Source organism: Anguilla anguilla, chromosome 12 (genome assembly GCF_013347855.1).
Source record: "Anguilla anguilla isolate fAngAng1 chromosome 12, fAngAng1.pri, whole genome shotgun sequence".
NCBI classification, from domain to species: domain Eukaryota; kingdom Metazoa; phylum Chordata; class Actinopteri; order Anguilliformes; family Anguillidae; genus Anguilla; species Anguilla anguilla.
In genome coordinates, this window is record NC_049212.1 from 26,282,764 (window position 1) to 26,299,801 (window position 17,038).

Sequence of the window (17,038 nt, forward strand, 5' to 3'; positions counted from 1 at the left end):
CTCCTGTTTCGTGTTTTCAGTCGTTGGGGAGCGGGGATAATGAAGTGGTTTGAGCTGCCTGTTCTTCAGCTTAGAAAAACGTGTCATTTTTTCTCTGTAAAAATCAGAAAGTGCACAGATCTGTCTACAAATATGATCTCTGGAATTGCTTTGATGTTTACCTTTTAGGATTTCAGGTTGGAAATAAATGCATGCAGCACCTTTAATGTAATTAGGTGATAGCTAAATTGGAATGGGGGTGTTTTGGACAGACAGTATCATGTCATCAAGCTGTGCCCACTGGTAAGGGGGAATCTTCAATCCTAGTACAGTCAGTCATTTTGAAATTTAGATTCTCACTGTTTGACACACTGCGGAGTTCACATACACTGTGTTCATATACCAAATCACATTGGGTAAGATGGCTGATCACAAGTCCCCTGAAACTATTCATCAAATTCATACATAGCATTGTCTAATGTGGCCTGAAAGAGGATAAATCGACTCTCATTAGATACATGTCATATTAATAACAGCTTGTGCTTACTTAACTGTCTCCTGTGAAACCCACACAGTATATTCTGTGTGTATGTGTAAGTAGTGGCGGCTTAATTATGTAGGCACACCTGCGCCCCCAAAGAGTGAATCACGTGGCTCCAACTCAATATATAAAGCATCCTGACACGGTGAAGAGGTTTAGTTGTAGTTTAACCAAACTTTTATGAATGGGCGAGACGTGATGTAAGCAGTTTTGACCATAGTATGATTGTTCATACCAGACGTGGTGATTCCAGCCTCTCAGAAACAGCTGCCCTCCTGGGATTTTCATGCACTACCTTTTTAAGGGTTTACAGAGGATTGTGCAATAAACAAAAACATCTAGTAAGTAGCAGTCCTGTGGGTGTGAACACCTTGTTAATGAGAGAAGTCGGAGGAGAATAGGGGCAAACTCATTCAAGCTAAAGGTCTTACAGGCTCAAATAACAGCTGTTTACAATCGTGGTGTGCAAAAGGTCTTGGAATGCATAAAACCTTTGAGCGCGTGGGCCACAGAAGCAGAAGACCATGCCGGGCTCCACTCCTGCCAGGTAAGAACAGTAAGCTGAAGCTCCAGTGGGTATGTGATCACCAAAATTGTATAATTGGAGACTGGAAAAATTCTGCCTGGTCTGGTGAATCTCACTTTATGCTGCAACATGCAGATGCTAGGGTCAGAATTTGGTGTAAACCACTTGAATCCATGAATCCATCCTGCGTTGTGTCAACGGCATAGGTCGGTGGTGGTGTAATGGTGTGGGAAAAGTTTTCTTGGCGCACGTTAGGCCCCTTACTACCAACTGCACATAAATTGAATGCCAGTGCATAATTAAGCATTGTTGCTGACCATGTACATCCCTTTATGGTCATAGTCTAGATCTGAGAGAACTGTGAGATGCTATTGATTCAACATGCACCAAAATCCCTGAGTAATGTTTCCAGCACTTTGAATCCATGCCATGAAAAATTCAGGATGTTTTGGAGGCAAAAGGGGGTTCTACCTGGTATTGGATAGGTGTACATAAATACACCTATCCAATACCAATAAAGTGGCCAGAGAGTATGTATTTAGTGCCTTCCTAAAGTTTTTGTTTACGATTGTTCAATTTAGGAATTAATGTTTGTTGTAAATGTCATTTTCTCCACACATTTCTGCCAACAAAAACAAGTAGGAAAAAATATAGATACTGGAAATCGAGTTGTGATGTAGCTGCTCTTTATTAATGCACATACAAGAAATTACCATAACAAGCCTCTGTTCTGTATACCATAAAAGTGATTATTATTATTTTTGGGTGAAAAAAAACATGGTTTAGGGAGGATTTGTTTGAAAGTCAGAGAAAGAGGACCAAAGAGCTTCTCATTAAGTCAGGGATAAAATTATCAAAAGACAAGGATCAGGAGAAGAATACTAAAAAAGTCAAAATGTTGGGAAATCCTGATGGGTGAAAGTGGCCTCTTACCACCTGACCTTGTCCAGATGGTAGCATGGTGGTGGCAGCATCATGCTGTGGAAATGCTTCTCTTCAGCAGACGCTGGGAAACTTGTCAGAATTTAAGGAAAATTGGAACAATGCAATATGTAGGCAAACTGGCAGAAAACCTGTTTCAGTCCACAAAAGACCTTTTGGCTAAAGATTGCTCAATACAAATGGACAAAAATCAAGTTTGTCCAAAAACACTTAAAGCTGTTATTGTGTTGAAGGCACTTCCAACATATATTAGTGTGAGGGCTGAGTCTACATTTTTGCTACATTTTTCTTTGTTGGCATGTAACAAATTTTGCTTTTACAAATATTCAGTTTCAGCATGTGTATGTGTGCATGTGGGTGTGTGTGTGTAGGTGTACACCCCAACATGTGGACAGTTCTTTAAAAACATTTATTTTGGCGTGGGTGAGCACACATATTTCATCATGTGTAAGGCGTGTGTTTTCACATGTGAAGTACATGTGCCATACATCTTTTCACGTGTGACCTTCATGTGAGCTCTCTTACATATTAAGTATGTTGACGCTAGTGCCATCATGTGGCCAAAGGCTGAACTCCATGCCATATGGAAAAAAGACGCAGCATCGCGCTGGCTTATTCTTTGCAGTCTGCAGTCTCTGCATACATCGCATTTATGAGCAGTGAATCGGCATAGGTTTGTCGTGTTTCTGACCATCTAAACGCCTACTTTAATTCATTTGAACACGGTTTGGTAGAAGAAGAAATAATCACAAGCATGCGTAATTAGTGAATGATTAGTGATATGTGGCTGAACATATGTCCGCACATTGCATTAAAGAGGATCAGATCATACACATGCATGATATGGGCTGAAACCACGTGCTGGAAAACAAGAGAAGGAAATGCTCGAGGGGATTCGTTTATAATGTCCGCATCCAATGCATAAAATAAGGTTCTGGGATAATGACGTAATCGGCCGGGCTTCTACTTTTAATGTGTTCACGAGATGAACATTTGCCATGGCGTTTGCTCAACTTATGAGCCGATGTTATGTTTATTAGCAAAAAACGAACAGGCGCTGTGGTGTAACAATAAGGGTCATCATTTTGCTGAGCATGGTCCGACGTAACTCCTGCAGTGGTTGTGTCACTCATGACACACCGTGCAATGTGTGAGGTTTTTCCCTGGATAGATACAGCAGTTTGATTTTATCCATGGATTCTTAATTACAGCATCTCTACTGACGGAAAGACGCGTGGAGCTGTTGCAGGATGCCTTTGATGAGTAGGATTTTTGGAAAGTTTGGTCAAAGTTCAAAGTTAGTGTTCAAGAACGTTGTGCTTTTTTAAAAAACATTTTTTATTATCGATTAACAATTTTATACGAAGTCATATGTATTTAAAAAATAATATTTTCATGAGACACACAGCATCACAAGCAAATTTGGAATAAATAAGGTATTATTATTAATCATTATTGTACTAGAAGAGAAGAAAAGAAAAGAAAAACTCAAAATATGCACATGTTAACAATAATCTGGAAAAGAAAAATATGAATGCAATATGTGCATTCTTGCTATAACTGATTTTTATTTTTTATGTATTTAGTTAAATTCAGCTCAGATTTTTGTATTTTGTTTGTCTTTGTTGTTCTGTGGCGTTATTTACCTCATGCACATACATTTAGGGGAGGACTTTTATAAGCCCCAGAGGGTTTATTTCCTCTCCCGCACAATTGTCTGTTATTTTATGTATGATGTTGGTATCCTTTTTATGTATTTTTGTGCAAATAAATCAAATCAAACAAAAACAGCATAGAGTCATAATCATATTACATTGTTGCAAAATGTAAATATTTTTTGTTTTTGCAAACTTTCAGTAATCAAAGAAGTGGATTGTTTCATTAAAGAAAGAACAGAATCTGGGTGATTTTTTAAAATCAAATTTTTAATTATAAGTAAAGAATTTTTCAATTTCTATAAATACGTTTACCACAAATTCAAGGGAATGGTTATAATCAAAATAATACACAAAATATGTGTATGTCTGCATTAGTTTTTTAAAAAAAAAATTTTTATACTCATGTATTCAGAAAAAGCATCCCAAAATGTACATACAAAGTTACGTTCAAAGAATAAATGACAAATGAATAAAAACTTAATGCACCATATTGATTACAGTCAGGCAGGACGTGAGATTTCATAAATAAATAAAAGTCAGTGGAATAGCACTAATTACCATATTTTATTCTCTTGAACACAGTGGGAAAAATGTTTGTCAGAAAGTCTTTATAATTTAACAAAAAAATTAAAGGCTAACAAAAATGTCAGACGGCCAATCTTGTCAAAAATGTGATTAGGGATGAAATACCGAATAGGATTTGGGTTTTCTATAAATTTTTAAAGCAATTTTTATCATAAACATGTTATTAACATCGAGAAAGTCCAAAACCTAAACCTCCCTCAGCTATATTTTTCTCCCCCATAAGAAGGACAGTGTTTATTTTTGCAAATGAAATTAAGTAATGCAGAATTTCCTTGCGGGAAAATTGAGTTTTCTACAGCTAATGAGAGGGTAGGGTGAACACATTTGGAGACCCTTTGCTTTAGAGAAAAGAACCCAGGTAAATCTCGTTGAAGCCCGTTGTTGATCTAGTGCACTAGCGCTTTCAATTACCAATAGTGATTGTTATATCAGAAGAATGTTCAGTTAAGAAAATTTAAGATAGATTTGTCATATAGCCTAGTTATAATTTTAGACTTTAAATGGTTACCGGTCTGCTAGTGCGCTAGCTTTTTTGATGTCTCTGATTCCCCCATCTATTTAGAACAGACGCAACTAAATAACAAAGTGAAGACCATAGACCATAAAAAAATGAAAATCTATGTGTGCGTACACGTCATTTCCTGTTTGTGCTCGTGCAGAAAGCTATGCTATCGCGAGCTGTAAGGCCTGGTGCATTAAGAACAACATGGTATGGAGGTTGCAGGGAAAGAGGGGAAGATAACTAAAGAGAAAAACAAAAACAATAATAAAACGAGAACCAAAAAGTAGAAAACACAATCTCAAATCTAACGAATCTGGAAACAATAGAATAACAGTAAACAAGAACAGATAGCCAGCCACTTCTTGAGTTGACTAGCTATCCAGGTAGCAAGCTAGCTGGATAACATTAGCTAACATCAGCAAACACGCCGCTGGGACAGCAGACTGGAAAACAGACATAGTGGGCACTTGTTTGCTTTTAAACCACATTGTGAGTGCGGAGCATAGCAAGTACAGCAGTACAACCTCACGGGTTGAAACGGTGGACGGGGCTTCACATTGGCGCGTGCATGCGGTTCGGGTCTGCGTGCGTTCTCCATTTCGCCTTGTAAAACAGTTAAGGTAAGGGCACTGTGTTGCGGTTGACAATGTTTAGTTAACGACCTCCCAGCAATCGGTTAGCGGTGGGCAGCTAATTTAGGTATTGTGACTGCTTTCAATATTTTACACATCAATATTTTAAGGCAAGTTAGCGACTCAACGGTCGTGTCCCATTATCTACTAGTAGATAGACAGAGAATAGTTCCGGTAGATAGCCTAATGGAAATGAATAAATTGCATCCCCATAGAAAATTCCTAGACGCCTAATCACGAATATTTTGCAAACCAATTTCACACAGCAAAAGTTGTTTGTTATTTGCACCACTATTGTGTTTAAGCCTGCTAACGTTAAGAGGTGTGAATGTAGCCGACATGCATGATTCAGGCATGATTTTCAACAAGCTAGTTAGCTAATTGTCGGTACTTTTCCGCGTTGATGTTGAAGTCAAATGTTCCCCTTCCACCCCCTCCCGTCGCCACTGTCCCAGTTTCTTTCAACAGTAACCTTTGGCATAGGTGCAGAAATCGATTGGGTCACTGCTCTGACTGAAACAGTTTGCATACATGAAAATAGAATCGCATGTTTGGGGTAATGCAGCGTTTGTTTATCAGCTAACGTTATCGATCTACCTAATAATGCATGCTTTCAGTAAGATAACCTTCTCGCTATATTGCTTGAAATAGTAATACCTCTCCAACTCTGCTAGCTTGCTAACTAACATTATTTATTAACTTGGCTGACAGTTAAGTTTTTTAGCTACGAGCAAGCCTGCTAAAAGGTGGATTACGAGCCCATGTAGCTAAGGCCACGAAGAGCAACTAATTTCTGGATAGACGTTGGTAGCTATGGTTCTCGACATTGACAGAATCCATGTGAAGTTTGATCGGCCTGAGTTAACATTATCTTTGATTTCTTGGGTAACCTCAGGACGTAAGTGCAGTCAGTGCTAATGTTGTGAATGTTACGTAGACTGTTTAATGTTAGCTAACAAGGTAATGAATCTGAGATATTAATCCGTGACTTATAACGTTACCCGCAGTGATCTATTACGTTATATGTTAACTATCCGTGTAACTGTTAACTAGATGTTTATACTTTTTTCTATAATGTTATATGTTCAAACAGCGTCCCTTAGTTAATTCCCCACGTTGTTTACAATCTTAGCCCATAAAGCTATGGGCATTGTAAAGACAGTCAGTTTTTTTCGGTTGTATGACCGATTTGGACTGTATGATTGTAAATGGGACTTTAACTCCCGATAGCTGGCGACTGTACAAAGGCAGGCCAGCCGTGCGTGTGAGAGACCGAGACAGTTGGCAGTTTTGTTTGTTTAACAGTTGTATTGTTATAGTAGCCTACTTGCTGTAGATGTATACAACATTGTTGAATCATGAACCAGTCGTAAAACAATCAGTGTGTGAAAATATTATACCCTCGTCGATATAGCATTGTCAGTTGGCCTGTTATTTCAATAATGTGAACGTGAATGTATGGGATAAAGAAGTCGCTATCATCTGCTCCCATCCTTTGCCTAGACTCTGTTCATTCATCTTTCTTTCTTTAACTTATTGTGATAGTCTAACACCTGTATTTGGTTCTTGTACCCTGGGTATGGTGCAATGTGTATGTAATGTACAAATGGAGAATTATGAATGAATTATGATGCAAGTGAGCCAAAATTGAATTGAGTGTGGCATACAGGTATTATAATACAGTCATTGCTGCTGTTTTAAAAGTTGGGACCATATATTTGTTCTCCTTGAAGGTCCTTCAGCAACCTTGATCTTATTGGAACAGGATTAACATTGATTGATTTTGGGATCAATGAACAACTTGCTGAACTCTCCCTCCATCTTGTTTGGTAGGGTGTTTCTTTGATGTTTGGTTTGGTTTCAGAGGGAAATATGGTAACATCCTCATTTTTGTTGTTACTGGACAGGTGTGTTGCAAAAAGGCTTTGTTCAGAGAGGTGGCCATTTCCTCTTCTCCTGTTTTTTTTCACGATCGCATCCAGCTTCCCCACGCATCCTCTCAGGTTTGGGTCGCTGCGGCAACGCAGACGCTCCCTCACGGCGGCCTGACTCTCGGCCTCGCCGCGGAGACGGGAGGCAGCTGCAGGCCTGCACAGGCCGGGCACGCAGCGCTCGCTCTCGAGCCGCTCGCCTCCGCACGCCACGCCACACGGCTGTCCAGACGTCCCACAGCTGGATGGGGGGACAGCAGTGAGGGGCCGGGGGGGACACATTATATCAAGCAGGGCCTGAGAAAAAAATTCTACATCTTTGAAATGTCTCCCTGGCCTTAGTTTGGTACAAATATTGGAAAAGATCAGTTCAATTTGAATTCAGCCTGTCGAGATAACATCAAAAGCGGTGATGATGTCACGCGTGAAGTCTTTGAAGCGTCCTCTGGATGAAAGGAACATTAATTGGTGATGTCTTCCTGGTATCCACAGGGTCTTTGTTAGTTTGTGACTCACCTATTTAAGTGAATCAGCAGGAGGTACACAAACACATTTTATTTTGTGAGAGTGCGGTCTAAAACTGATCTATTATCCGTGAAGAAATGTAACCGTTGATGAACACTCCTGCTGCTCCCTGTCTTTACTCATTTATTCACTCTCTCATTGGCATATCTCTCTGTACTTCACTTCCCTGTTTCTCTGAGTTATTCTAGTTTTATGATTTGTAGCTGGCTCAAGATGCTTACATTTGTTTTTTAAGTTGTACCAACAGCAGAAATGTCTTTCATGGAGATGTCCTAGGGTTTGTACACGCTTCTCTGACGGCAATGATCAGTTGTAGGTAACCGTTGTTTTTGGTCTGTGTCTGCACTTCTCTCTGTCCTTAGGTGTCGTAAAGCATTGTCGCCACTGACGACCATCAAAACCTCGCCCCCTTTCTTAGTGACTTTAACCCCCACCCCCCACCCCCACCCCACCCTGACCCTCCCCACATCTCCGCCCCAGTATGAACGAAGTTAGCGTCGTAAGAGAGGGCTGGCTCCACAAGAGAGGTGAGGAAGATGTTGTAAGCCTCTCTTTTCTGTTTCTGTCTGTCCATCCCTTGATTGTGCAGCTATCATCAGGCTGATGCTTGTAGCTCTTGTCCTTGTACTTGTCCTCTAAAATAAAAATTCCAACTGTTGTGAATTCCCAGGCTTTCCCAGGCAAGTAAACTGTGCAAACTCTGGAAACCATGTGACGGGGAGTATTTTCAGTCAGAATATTTGTAAACTAAAATGGCCTCTGAAGATCTTTGAAAAACCCTCTTATTTTGCTGTTGAAATTTGATTGGAATCCCATGCAATGAAATAATCGTCATTGTTTATGTAATTGATTGGGGAATGATAAACAGCCATGCTGTTAAAACGTCACCATTTGGCCTGTGTCATATTACCCTGCACGTATTGCTTTAATGTTTGCCTGTGTGCACATTGCACTGTGCGCATATTACCCTGTGCTCATAATACTTCAAAGGGATGTAGAGCTGTACTTGAGTCTCCTTGAAAGGTATTTGCAGTGTTTTGCTGTAGAGTGATGCGGTGCCTTAATTACACGCCGCTGACCGCACTCAGTTTCTGTACCGCCTGTCCGTCTGTCTTTCCTGTCTGTAGGTGAGTACATAAAGACCTGGCGGCCTCGATACTTTATCCTAAAGAGCGATGGCTCCTTCATCGGCTACAAAGAGAAGCCCGAGATGTCTGACCCCAGCCTGCCACCCCTCAACAACTTCTCTGTGGCAGGTCAGTTTCTCTGCAAGGAGATGACCGCTTGCAGTCCCCAGGCAGAACTGTTCAACAGGAACTGCCCGTACTGTTGTGCCGGAACAGCCCGTACTGTTCTGCCGGAACAGCCCGTACTGTTCTGCCGGAACAGCCCGTACCGTTGTGCCGGAACAGCCCGTACCGTTGTGCCGGAACAGCCCGTACCGTTCTGCCGGAACAGCCCGTACCGTTGTGCCGGAACTGCCCGTACCGTTGTGCCAGAACAGCCCGTACTGTTCTGCCGGAACAGCCCGTACCGTTGTGCCAGAACAGCCCGTACTGTTCTGCTGGAATAGCCCTTACAGTTCTGCCGGAACAGCCCGTACCGTTGTGCCAGAACAGCCCGTACTGTTCTGCTGGAATAGCCCTTACAGTTCTGCCGGAACAGCCCGTACCGTTGTGCCAGAACAGCCCGTACTGTTCTGCCGGAACAGCCCGTACCGTTGTGCCAGAACAGCCCGTACTGTTCTGCTGGAATATCCCTTACAGTTCTGCCGGAACAGCCCGTACCGTTGTGCCAGAACAGCCCGTACTGTTCTGCTGGAATAGCCCTTACTGTTCTGCCGGAACAGCCCGTACCGTTGTGCCAGAACAGCCCGTACTGTTCTGCCGGAACAGCCCATACTGTTCTGCCGGAACAGCCCGTACAGTTCTGCCGGAACAGCCCGTACCGTTGTGCCGGAACAGCCCGTACCGTTGTGCCGGAACAGCCCGTACCGTTGTGCTGGAACAGCCCGTACCGTTCTGCCGGAACAGCCCATACTGTTCTGCCGGAACAGCCCGTACCGTTGTGCCAGAACAGCCCGTACTGTTCTGCTGGAATAGCCCTTACAGTTCTGCAGGAACAGCCCGTACCGTTGTGCCAGAACAGCCCGTACAGTTCTGCCGGAATAGCCCTTACTGTTCAACAGGAACAGCCCGTACAGTTCTGCGGGAACAGCGTGTACTGTTCTGCCGCACATCAAAGTGTGATGGCAGCTCAGTGGGCCAGCGCTCCCCGTGCAGTTCACACTGAGCTGTTCCAGGTGTTACTGCGCACAGGCCGGCTGGCCACCAACACGGTTTCCTCTTGAGGCATTAATCTGCTTCTAGGACAACTGGCACTTGCTCAGACTGCTCAGCATTGGGTGTGTTATGTCCATATCTCTGATATGAATAACCACTCAACCCCCCCCCCCCCCATTTCAGAGTGCCAGCTGATGAAGACTGAGAGGCCCCGGCCGAACACCTTCGTCATCCGCTGCTTACAGTGGACCACGGTCATCGAGCGCACTTTCCACGTGGACAGCAATGAGGAGAGGTGAGGAGGGGCGGGTGTGGACTGTGTGAAGGGGCCTGGGAAGGTGGGAGTCTTGACTGCACATCAGCGATGGGGGAAAGGGGGCATTCTCCTGGTTGCACCCTGGCTGTAATTTTCCCACCTATTTTTGTGAAGGTCCCCCCCCCCCCCCCCCAGTTACACAAGCACACTGTAACTATAGGGTTACACAACCCTACCAAAGATGGGTCTCTCAGCCTGCCGCATAATAAAATGGCCTCACTGTCCTTATTTACACAATCACACAACTGCGCATTGTGACGCAAATTTTACCCCACCACACATTTCCTTGGTCCTGATGAACACTCTGTCTCCCGTTTTCTCTTTATCTATGTCCCTCTACCTGTTTCTGCTTTATCCCATTATCTGTATGCATCCCTTCTCTGTGACATCATCTGTCCTTAAATCTCGTCTCTCTCGCTGTCTATTTCTCTCTCTGCCCATGTCTTTCTCTTTCCCTCACACTCTGTGTCATGTTTCTTCTCTCCTCACCTTTCTTTTTCTCTTTCCCGTCTCAGGGAGGAGTGGATGCGGACGATCCAGGCGGTGGCGAACGGGCTGAAGACGCGGGAGGAGGAGGAGCCCATGGACATTAAATTCGGCTCTCCCAGCGACTGCAGCGGCATGGAGGAGATGGAGGTGGCCATGTCCAAGTCTCGCTCCAAAGTGGTGAGTGTCTGCAGTGCCCCTTCAGCCCGCCTGTCTCCATCCACCACATGATTTCTACTGTTTCCATTGGCCTTCCAACACTGCCTCTGCTCATTGGCTCCCCAGCCCTTTTTCTGCTCATAGGCTCTCTGATTCGGTATTGGTGATTGATCCTCCTGTTAGGTCTCTGCTCATTGGCTTCCCAGCGCTGCTTGCTCATGTGCTTAATGGCAATGTCTCCGTTCATTGGTTCTCCGGTTCTGTCTTGCTTCTTGGATGTCCAGTTAGGTCTCTGTTCATTGGCTGTACTTGCTCAGCCCTGCCTCTGCTCTCCCTCTCAGACGATGAGTGACTTTGACTACCTGAAGCTCCTGGGGAAAGGAACCTTTGGGAAGGTGATCCTGGTGAAGGAGAAGGCCACGGGGATGTACTACGCCATGAAGATCCTGCGCAAGGAGGTCATCATCGCTAAGGTCGGTTTTCTCTCCCCGGCCTCTGTGCTGTGATCGGCGCTCCCTGCCCCCGTCTCTGCTCTACAAGCATTACCTGGGAATGTTCCGGAACTTTACCACGTGAACAAGAGCTAGAATCGGCATTCTGGATAAATTGCTCTGAAAATTTTCCTGCTCAAGACTGGGTGACATTTCATGAACAAAGTCATAACATTACCTAATCAAGCGCACAGAACTTGACTTGTTCACTACTTGACTTAAATCCAGCTTTGTTGTTTCTTCCTCCTTCAGAAAATAAGGAGCTAGATTGCCGGGGAAGCTAATACTGCAGTGTTCCGTGTTCCATGTCTGAACGCAGCTATAGGTTAGCTGCTTAGTGGCATTTACTTTTGCTTGCACTACTAATTGTCGTTGTGGTCAGTTAACCTTGCCATCTATTGATTATAAATAAGGGACTCTGATGATCTCCACTTCTGCAAGTTGCTCTGGATGAAAGCCTCTTACCCTTTCTGCATAAAGATTGTAAGAAGCTGTGTTTATTGTTTAGCTAGTTATGAAAGACAGAAGGAGGCATCTAACCTGGGGAGACTGTCTGCATTTACTTTTAAAGGGGACATGAGACACTTGGCAATATGACTCTGGGCCATTTGCTTTTTACCTTAGATAAGCTATGGCCCTGCATTCAAATCTGAAATTGACCCGTGTTTGCTAAAGTGTGCTTTTTTTGTGGTTACTAGCCCTAGGGCCAGCCGTCTGGGTGCGAGCTCGGTTGTGATTGCTGACTTTCAGTGAGCTCAAAGATGAATCGTGCAGCAGAACAAAACGGAGAACTGCGTTTATATTGCCCTGGGATGCTCAAATGAGAATTACCGCACAAAGCTTATTCACTTTCACAGTCCACAACTACTGCGCTGCCGGCTGGCTGCTCTGACATGGCGCCTGTGGTTGTCCTCCTTCATGTGACCTGACTTAGTACGTGGTCACTGCAGACCCATGTCACGTCCCACAGGTGGACTCAGAGCAGCCAGCCCCGGCTGTCTCTGGCGTGCACGTCCTCAGGCGTGACCGCGTGTGACCGCGTGTTTTTCCGCAGGACGAGGTGGCCCACACGGTGACAGAGAGCAGAGTCCTGCAGAACACGAGACACCCCTTCCTCACTGTGAGTACCGCGCGCACGTTTGAGTTAAACACGCACACTCAAACATGCGCGCTCTCACGCTTTCTCTCTCACAGCTCACACCCACACACACACACACACGCACACAGTCTGTGAGAATGGTAAAAGTAAAACCTGTTTTCTTTGCTTGGTATATTGTGGTCATCTCCATTGAACATGTCTCTCTCTCTCTCTCTGCGGTGCAGACATTAAAGTACGCCTTCCAAACACACGACCGGCTGTGTTTTGTGATGGAGTATGCCAACGGAGGGGAGGTGAGTGCGCCCTTACACATGCAGCCCGTGTGTCGACGTTTTGAGTGCCCTCTCAAGACACTTCTGCAGTGATTGCAGAGCTATAGGTGTACCAGTTTTTCTGCCTCAGTGTTGTCAGTAGTTAAAAATTCCACCCCCCCCAACATTTTTCTCTTCCCCGCCTCCCTCGTTCTCTGTGCCTCTCTTGCCGTGCTCTGTAGCTGTTCTTCCACCTCTCCCGCGAACGCGTGTTCACGGAGGACCGCGCTCGCTTCTACGGCGCCGAGATCGTCTCAGCACTGGAGTACCTGCACTCACGGGACGTGGTCTACAGGGACCTCAAGGTGAGGTAGCGGGCTGGTCCTTCAATGGAAATGCTGCTTGTGTGTGTGTGTGTGTGTGTGTGTGTGGGTGCACAGGTCTACGAGAGGCGTGTGTGTCTGCGGGAGATCCGGTGCGTGTGTTTGTGGGCGCGTGTGTGTGCGTGCACGTCAGCGAATGTCTGTGAGAGTTCCTTTGTTGGGCTTCAGAGTGTGTGTGCGCGTGTGTGTGTTCGCGCACGCTTGCATGCGCACGCACCATGGTCGTGAGGATGTCGTCGGGTGATTGAAAGTATTTTCTTTTCCTGGTGTGGATCAGCTGGAGAACCTCCTGTTGGACAAGGACGGCCACATAAAGATCACAGACTTTGGCCTGTGCAAGGAGGGCATCACGGATGGGGCCACCATGAAAACCTTCTGTGGCACTCCTGAGTACCTGGCACCCGAGGTAAAAACCGGAAAGCAGCCGTACAGGCTGCTGTGCAGACCCAGTCGAGCCTTATTGCATTGTGAATGGGCAGTCTTTCACGCTAAAAGGACCTTGTTTGGACCTGTTTAGTTTAGTCGTTTGCGGTACATCTTTCAGCCCCAAACATAGATATTGTTCGGATAGGAAATTCCCTTGGTCCGGTGTTCCAGGTTTAAATCAAAAGCTAGTGACTCTTATCCATTTTGATTCTCCTCTCTTAACCTCCCCCCAGGTGTTGGAGGACAACGATTACGGGCGGGCGGTGGACTGGTGGGGGCTGGGCGTGGTCATGTACGAGATGATGTGCGGCCGGCTGCCCTTCTACAACCAGGACCACGAGCGGCTGTTCGAGCTCATCCTGATGGAGGAGATCCGCTTCCCCCGAAACCTGTCCCCGGAGGCCAAGGCCCTGCTGGCCGGCCTGCTCAAGAAGGACCCCAAACAGAGGTGAGGGGCCCAGTGGGGCACCAAACAGGTGAGGGGCCAGGGGGGGCTCCAAACAGGTGAGGGGCCAAGGTGGGTACCAAAACAGGTGAGGGGCCAAGGTGGGCACCAAACAGGTGGAGGGGCCAAGGTGGGCACCAAAACAGGTGAGGGGCCAAGGTGGGCACAAAAACAGAGGTGAGGGTTCAGGACTTGTGGTACTTCCGGGTTGCGGATCAGTTCAGTCAGTTTAGGTATTGAACTGAAACTGAACTTGTGACTCAGAAACTGCCCTTTATGTTATACGAATTGGAATCTGAGTTCCTTTTAGACCCCAGCTCTGATTCTGGTACACCTTATTTGTGTGTGCGTGTGCATGTTTAATTTAGCAGTTTTACTTTGCCTATTTAAGCTTTATGAGACCTGACAAGTGAAGCCCAATCCTGTCAGAGAAGAATTAAGAAAGTGATGGATAGTGACAGTTCTTAAGGTTCTGACTAATGGTGGTGGGTGTGGACCTTGCAGGCTGGGAGGCGGGCCTGATGATGCCAAAGACGTGATGTCCCACAAGTTCTTCACCTCCATCAACTGGCAGGACGTCCTGCAGAGAAAGGTATGAATATGGGGGGAAAGGTGGTGGGGTGAGGGAAGGCTGGAACTTTAAATAAGTGGGTACCTCGGGAGATCTGGTACCCCTTGTAACCTCCAGCAACCCTGCCCACAGTTGGTCCCGCCCTTCAAGCCCCAGGTGACGTCCGAGACGGACACGCGCTACTTTGATGACGAATTCACGGCACAGACCATCACCGTTACGCCCCCGGACAAGTGTGAGTACGATCTGATTCTCCAGGGGCGCCCTTTAACCCCAACAGCTGACCCCAGGTCAGCTCATCCCTTCTCCAGCGGAACCTCAGCTCTCCGGTGTGAAGTACGAGTGCTGACGCATGATCAGCTCTTTTGGGTTTGTTTTATGCAGGGTCCTCCTTAATAGCCTGTGCTTGTCTTGTGGGGTTTTTGTTGGTTTGTGGGAACACTACACAGTGTCTCTTCTGGGACTGAGAGTAGTGAGGGGTGAGTAAGCTGTATCTGACTTGTGTGTGAGTGTGAGGTACCACTGTGCTAAAGTTGTGTGTAATGGTTGTGTTACAGATGACAGCCTGGATTGTGAAGACCCAGATCAACGCACACATTTCCCACAATTCTCCTACTCTGCCAGCATACGGGAGTGATGCTCGCATGCACTCTCTCTCTCTCTCTCTCTCTCTCACCTCTGCTTTCACTCTCCACATCTTTCTGTCTCTCTCTCTCTCTCTCTCTCTCTCTCTCACTCTCTCACTCTCACTCTTGTTCACGCTCACTTTCTTCCTTTCTCTCGCTACACACGCTCATTGTGGTGGAATGGTCTTAGCAGCTCCCTCTCTTACACCAGCACACCAGCAGAGATGAAAAATAAGAGTCCGAAAATAGACGCACAGACACGGGCAGACGGACGGACAGACAACTGACCTCAGCGGGAGCAAAGTGCCTTGACTGGCAGCTGTCACTCAGACCTGCCCCGCCCACAGCCTGCCTGCCTGCTTCGCCCACCACACTACACTGCAGCACAGTCACACAGCAGTCCTCTGCCTGGAAGGAGAAGAAAAAAACAAAAAACTAACCAAAAACTTTTCTTCTTTTTTTTTTTTTTTTTAAAGAGAAAATCAACTCCAAAAAAAACAGCATTTTTAAACCTTTTTTCCCCACATGATTGTTACGGTTTTAAAAGCCATATTTCAGCAGTTTTTACAAGTGCTCTTTCTGGGACTAGCTGTTACCAATAGTATAGAACTGTTCCTATGGGCGCAAGGGAGTCGGGGCGATTCTGGGAGCAGATTGGCCATTTCTCTTCCCACTCTATGTGCGTTTGTTCATCTGCTGGATGTATACATCTGAAAATTGTGTGTGTGTGTGTGTCTCTGACAGTTGTGTACATCTGAAAACGTGTGTGTTTTGCTTATGTAACGTGGGGGAACCGGGGGGGGGGGGGGGGAGGAGACGCTAAACACAAGAGACATGAAGAAATTTGAGCTTTAAACGAAACAAACTCTGGGGAGAGCTGTGACCCAGCAGAAATACCCTCAGGGCTCGCTAAAGAAGCAAAACCAGGGAGCTCTCAAGTCTTCAGTCTGAAGGGGGTGGAAACATGCATTCAAGAGGCCCACACGTCTGAGGGTTGCTACTCTTCTGAAGCATAAATGTTGTAATAATTTGTCAATCATGCTTTCAGTTGTACGCGCAGTCTGCGGGGGGGGGGGGGGGGGGGTAGGTATCAGTCTTCATAAGGTTTTGTAAGAAATTTTAATATCTCAGCTGTTGAGGTAAGCCTGCCTGTCACTAGGCTCATGAACTAGTTTGTTTTATATTGAAACACTGACTGACACAGCAAGGGGTTGGCACTTAATAAGAGGAGCTCTACATCTGTTTAATCCGATGGAAAGGATTTCATTTTTTTCGCCCTTCGAGCATTTTTCATTTCGTCTGCTGCAACGTTGGGAAGTGGTCAGTGGGGGGCGCCAGTAGCCGGGTGGACGGATGGATTCGCACTGGAGTCCCAGGGTGAGCCATCTCTCAAAGCCCTGCTTGGGCACCTGGACAACTGTATGTTCACTGAGCTGCACACCTTGCCGTCGTTAGGAGACGGGCCTGCAGGTGGTGCAGTGTGCTATATGTGATGAGGGTTGTGTTCAGTTACGCCTTTTAAAAGATATAATTATCATCACATTTTTTTGTTTTATGTTGTCCATTTTGTTTTGCTTTGATTTTGTTTCTCTCCCTGTCCATCCCCCTATCCCTTGAAACTTTGGAAGACTAATTTAGTCTCATTAAAATATATAAAAAATATATTTGTGAAAATATTTTTG

The 17,038-nt window shown here is 45.5% G+C and overlaps 1 protein-coding gene across 2 annotated transcripts; it reads left to right on the top strand.

Moving 5' to 3' along the window:
• Nucleotides 1-4,867: 4,867 nt before the first annotated feature.
• On the top strand, nt 4,868-17,018 carry akt2 (v-akt murine thymoma viral oncogene homolog 2). Of its 2 annotated transcripts, XM_035385180.1 has the most exons (15): nt 4,868-5,353; nt 8,184-8,348; nt 8,949-9,077; nt 10,287-10,398; nt 10,935-11,085; nt 11,406-11,537; nt 12,610-12,675; nt 12,879-12,947; nt 13,148-13,270; nt 13,566-13,694; nt 13,948-14,162; nt 14,664-14,751; nt 14,863-14,965; nt 15,288-15,404; nt 15,435-17,018. In XM_035385180.1, exons 2-14 carry the CDS (start codon nt 8,303-8,305, stop codon nt 15,365-15,367), a joined length of 1,443 nt encoding a protein of 480 aa, XP_035241071.1. In that variant the 5' UTR covers nt 4,868-5,353; nt 8,184-8,302; the 3' UTR covers nt 15,368-15,404; nt 15,435-17,018. The 2 variants fall into 2 exon arrangements, with proteins under 2 accessions (XP_035241071.1, XP_035241070.1); XM_035385179.1 differs by having other exon boundaries at nt 15,288-17,018.
• The last annotated feature ends 20 nt before the right edge of the window (nt 17,019-17,038 follow it).

Excerpts from the sequence above, each read along its gene's own strand:
- akt2 (XM_035385179.1), top strand. The coding sequence starts at position 8,303 with ATGAACGAAGTTAGCGTCGTAAGAGAGGGCTGGCTCCACAAGAGAG. Across the intron at positions 12,676-12,878 it reads CGAGACACCCCTTCCTCACT|ACATTAAAGTACGCCTTCCA; the intron begins GTGAGTACCGCG and ends TCTGCGGTGCAG. Across the intron at positions 14,752-14,862 it reads AGGACGTCCTGCAGAGAAAG|TTGGTCCCGCCCTTCAAGCC; the intron begins GTATGAATATGG and ends CCCTGCCCACAG.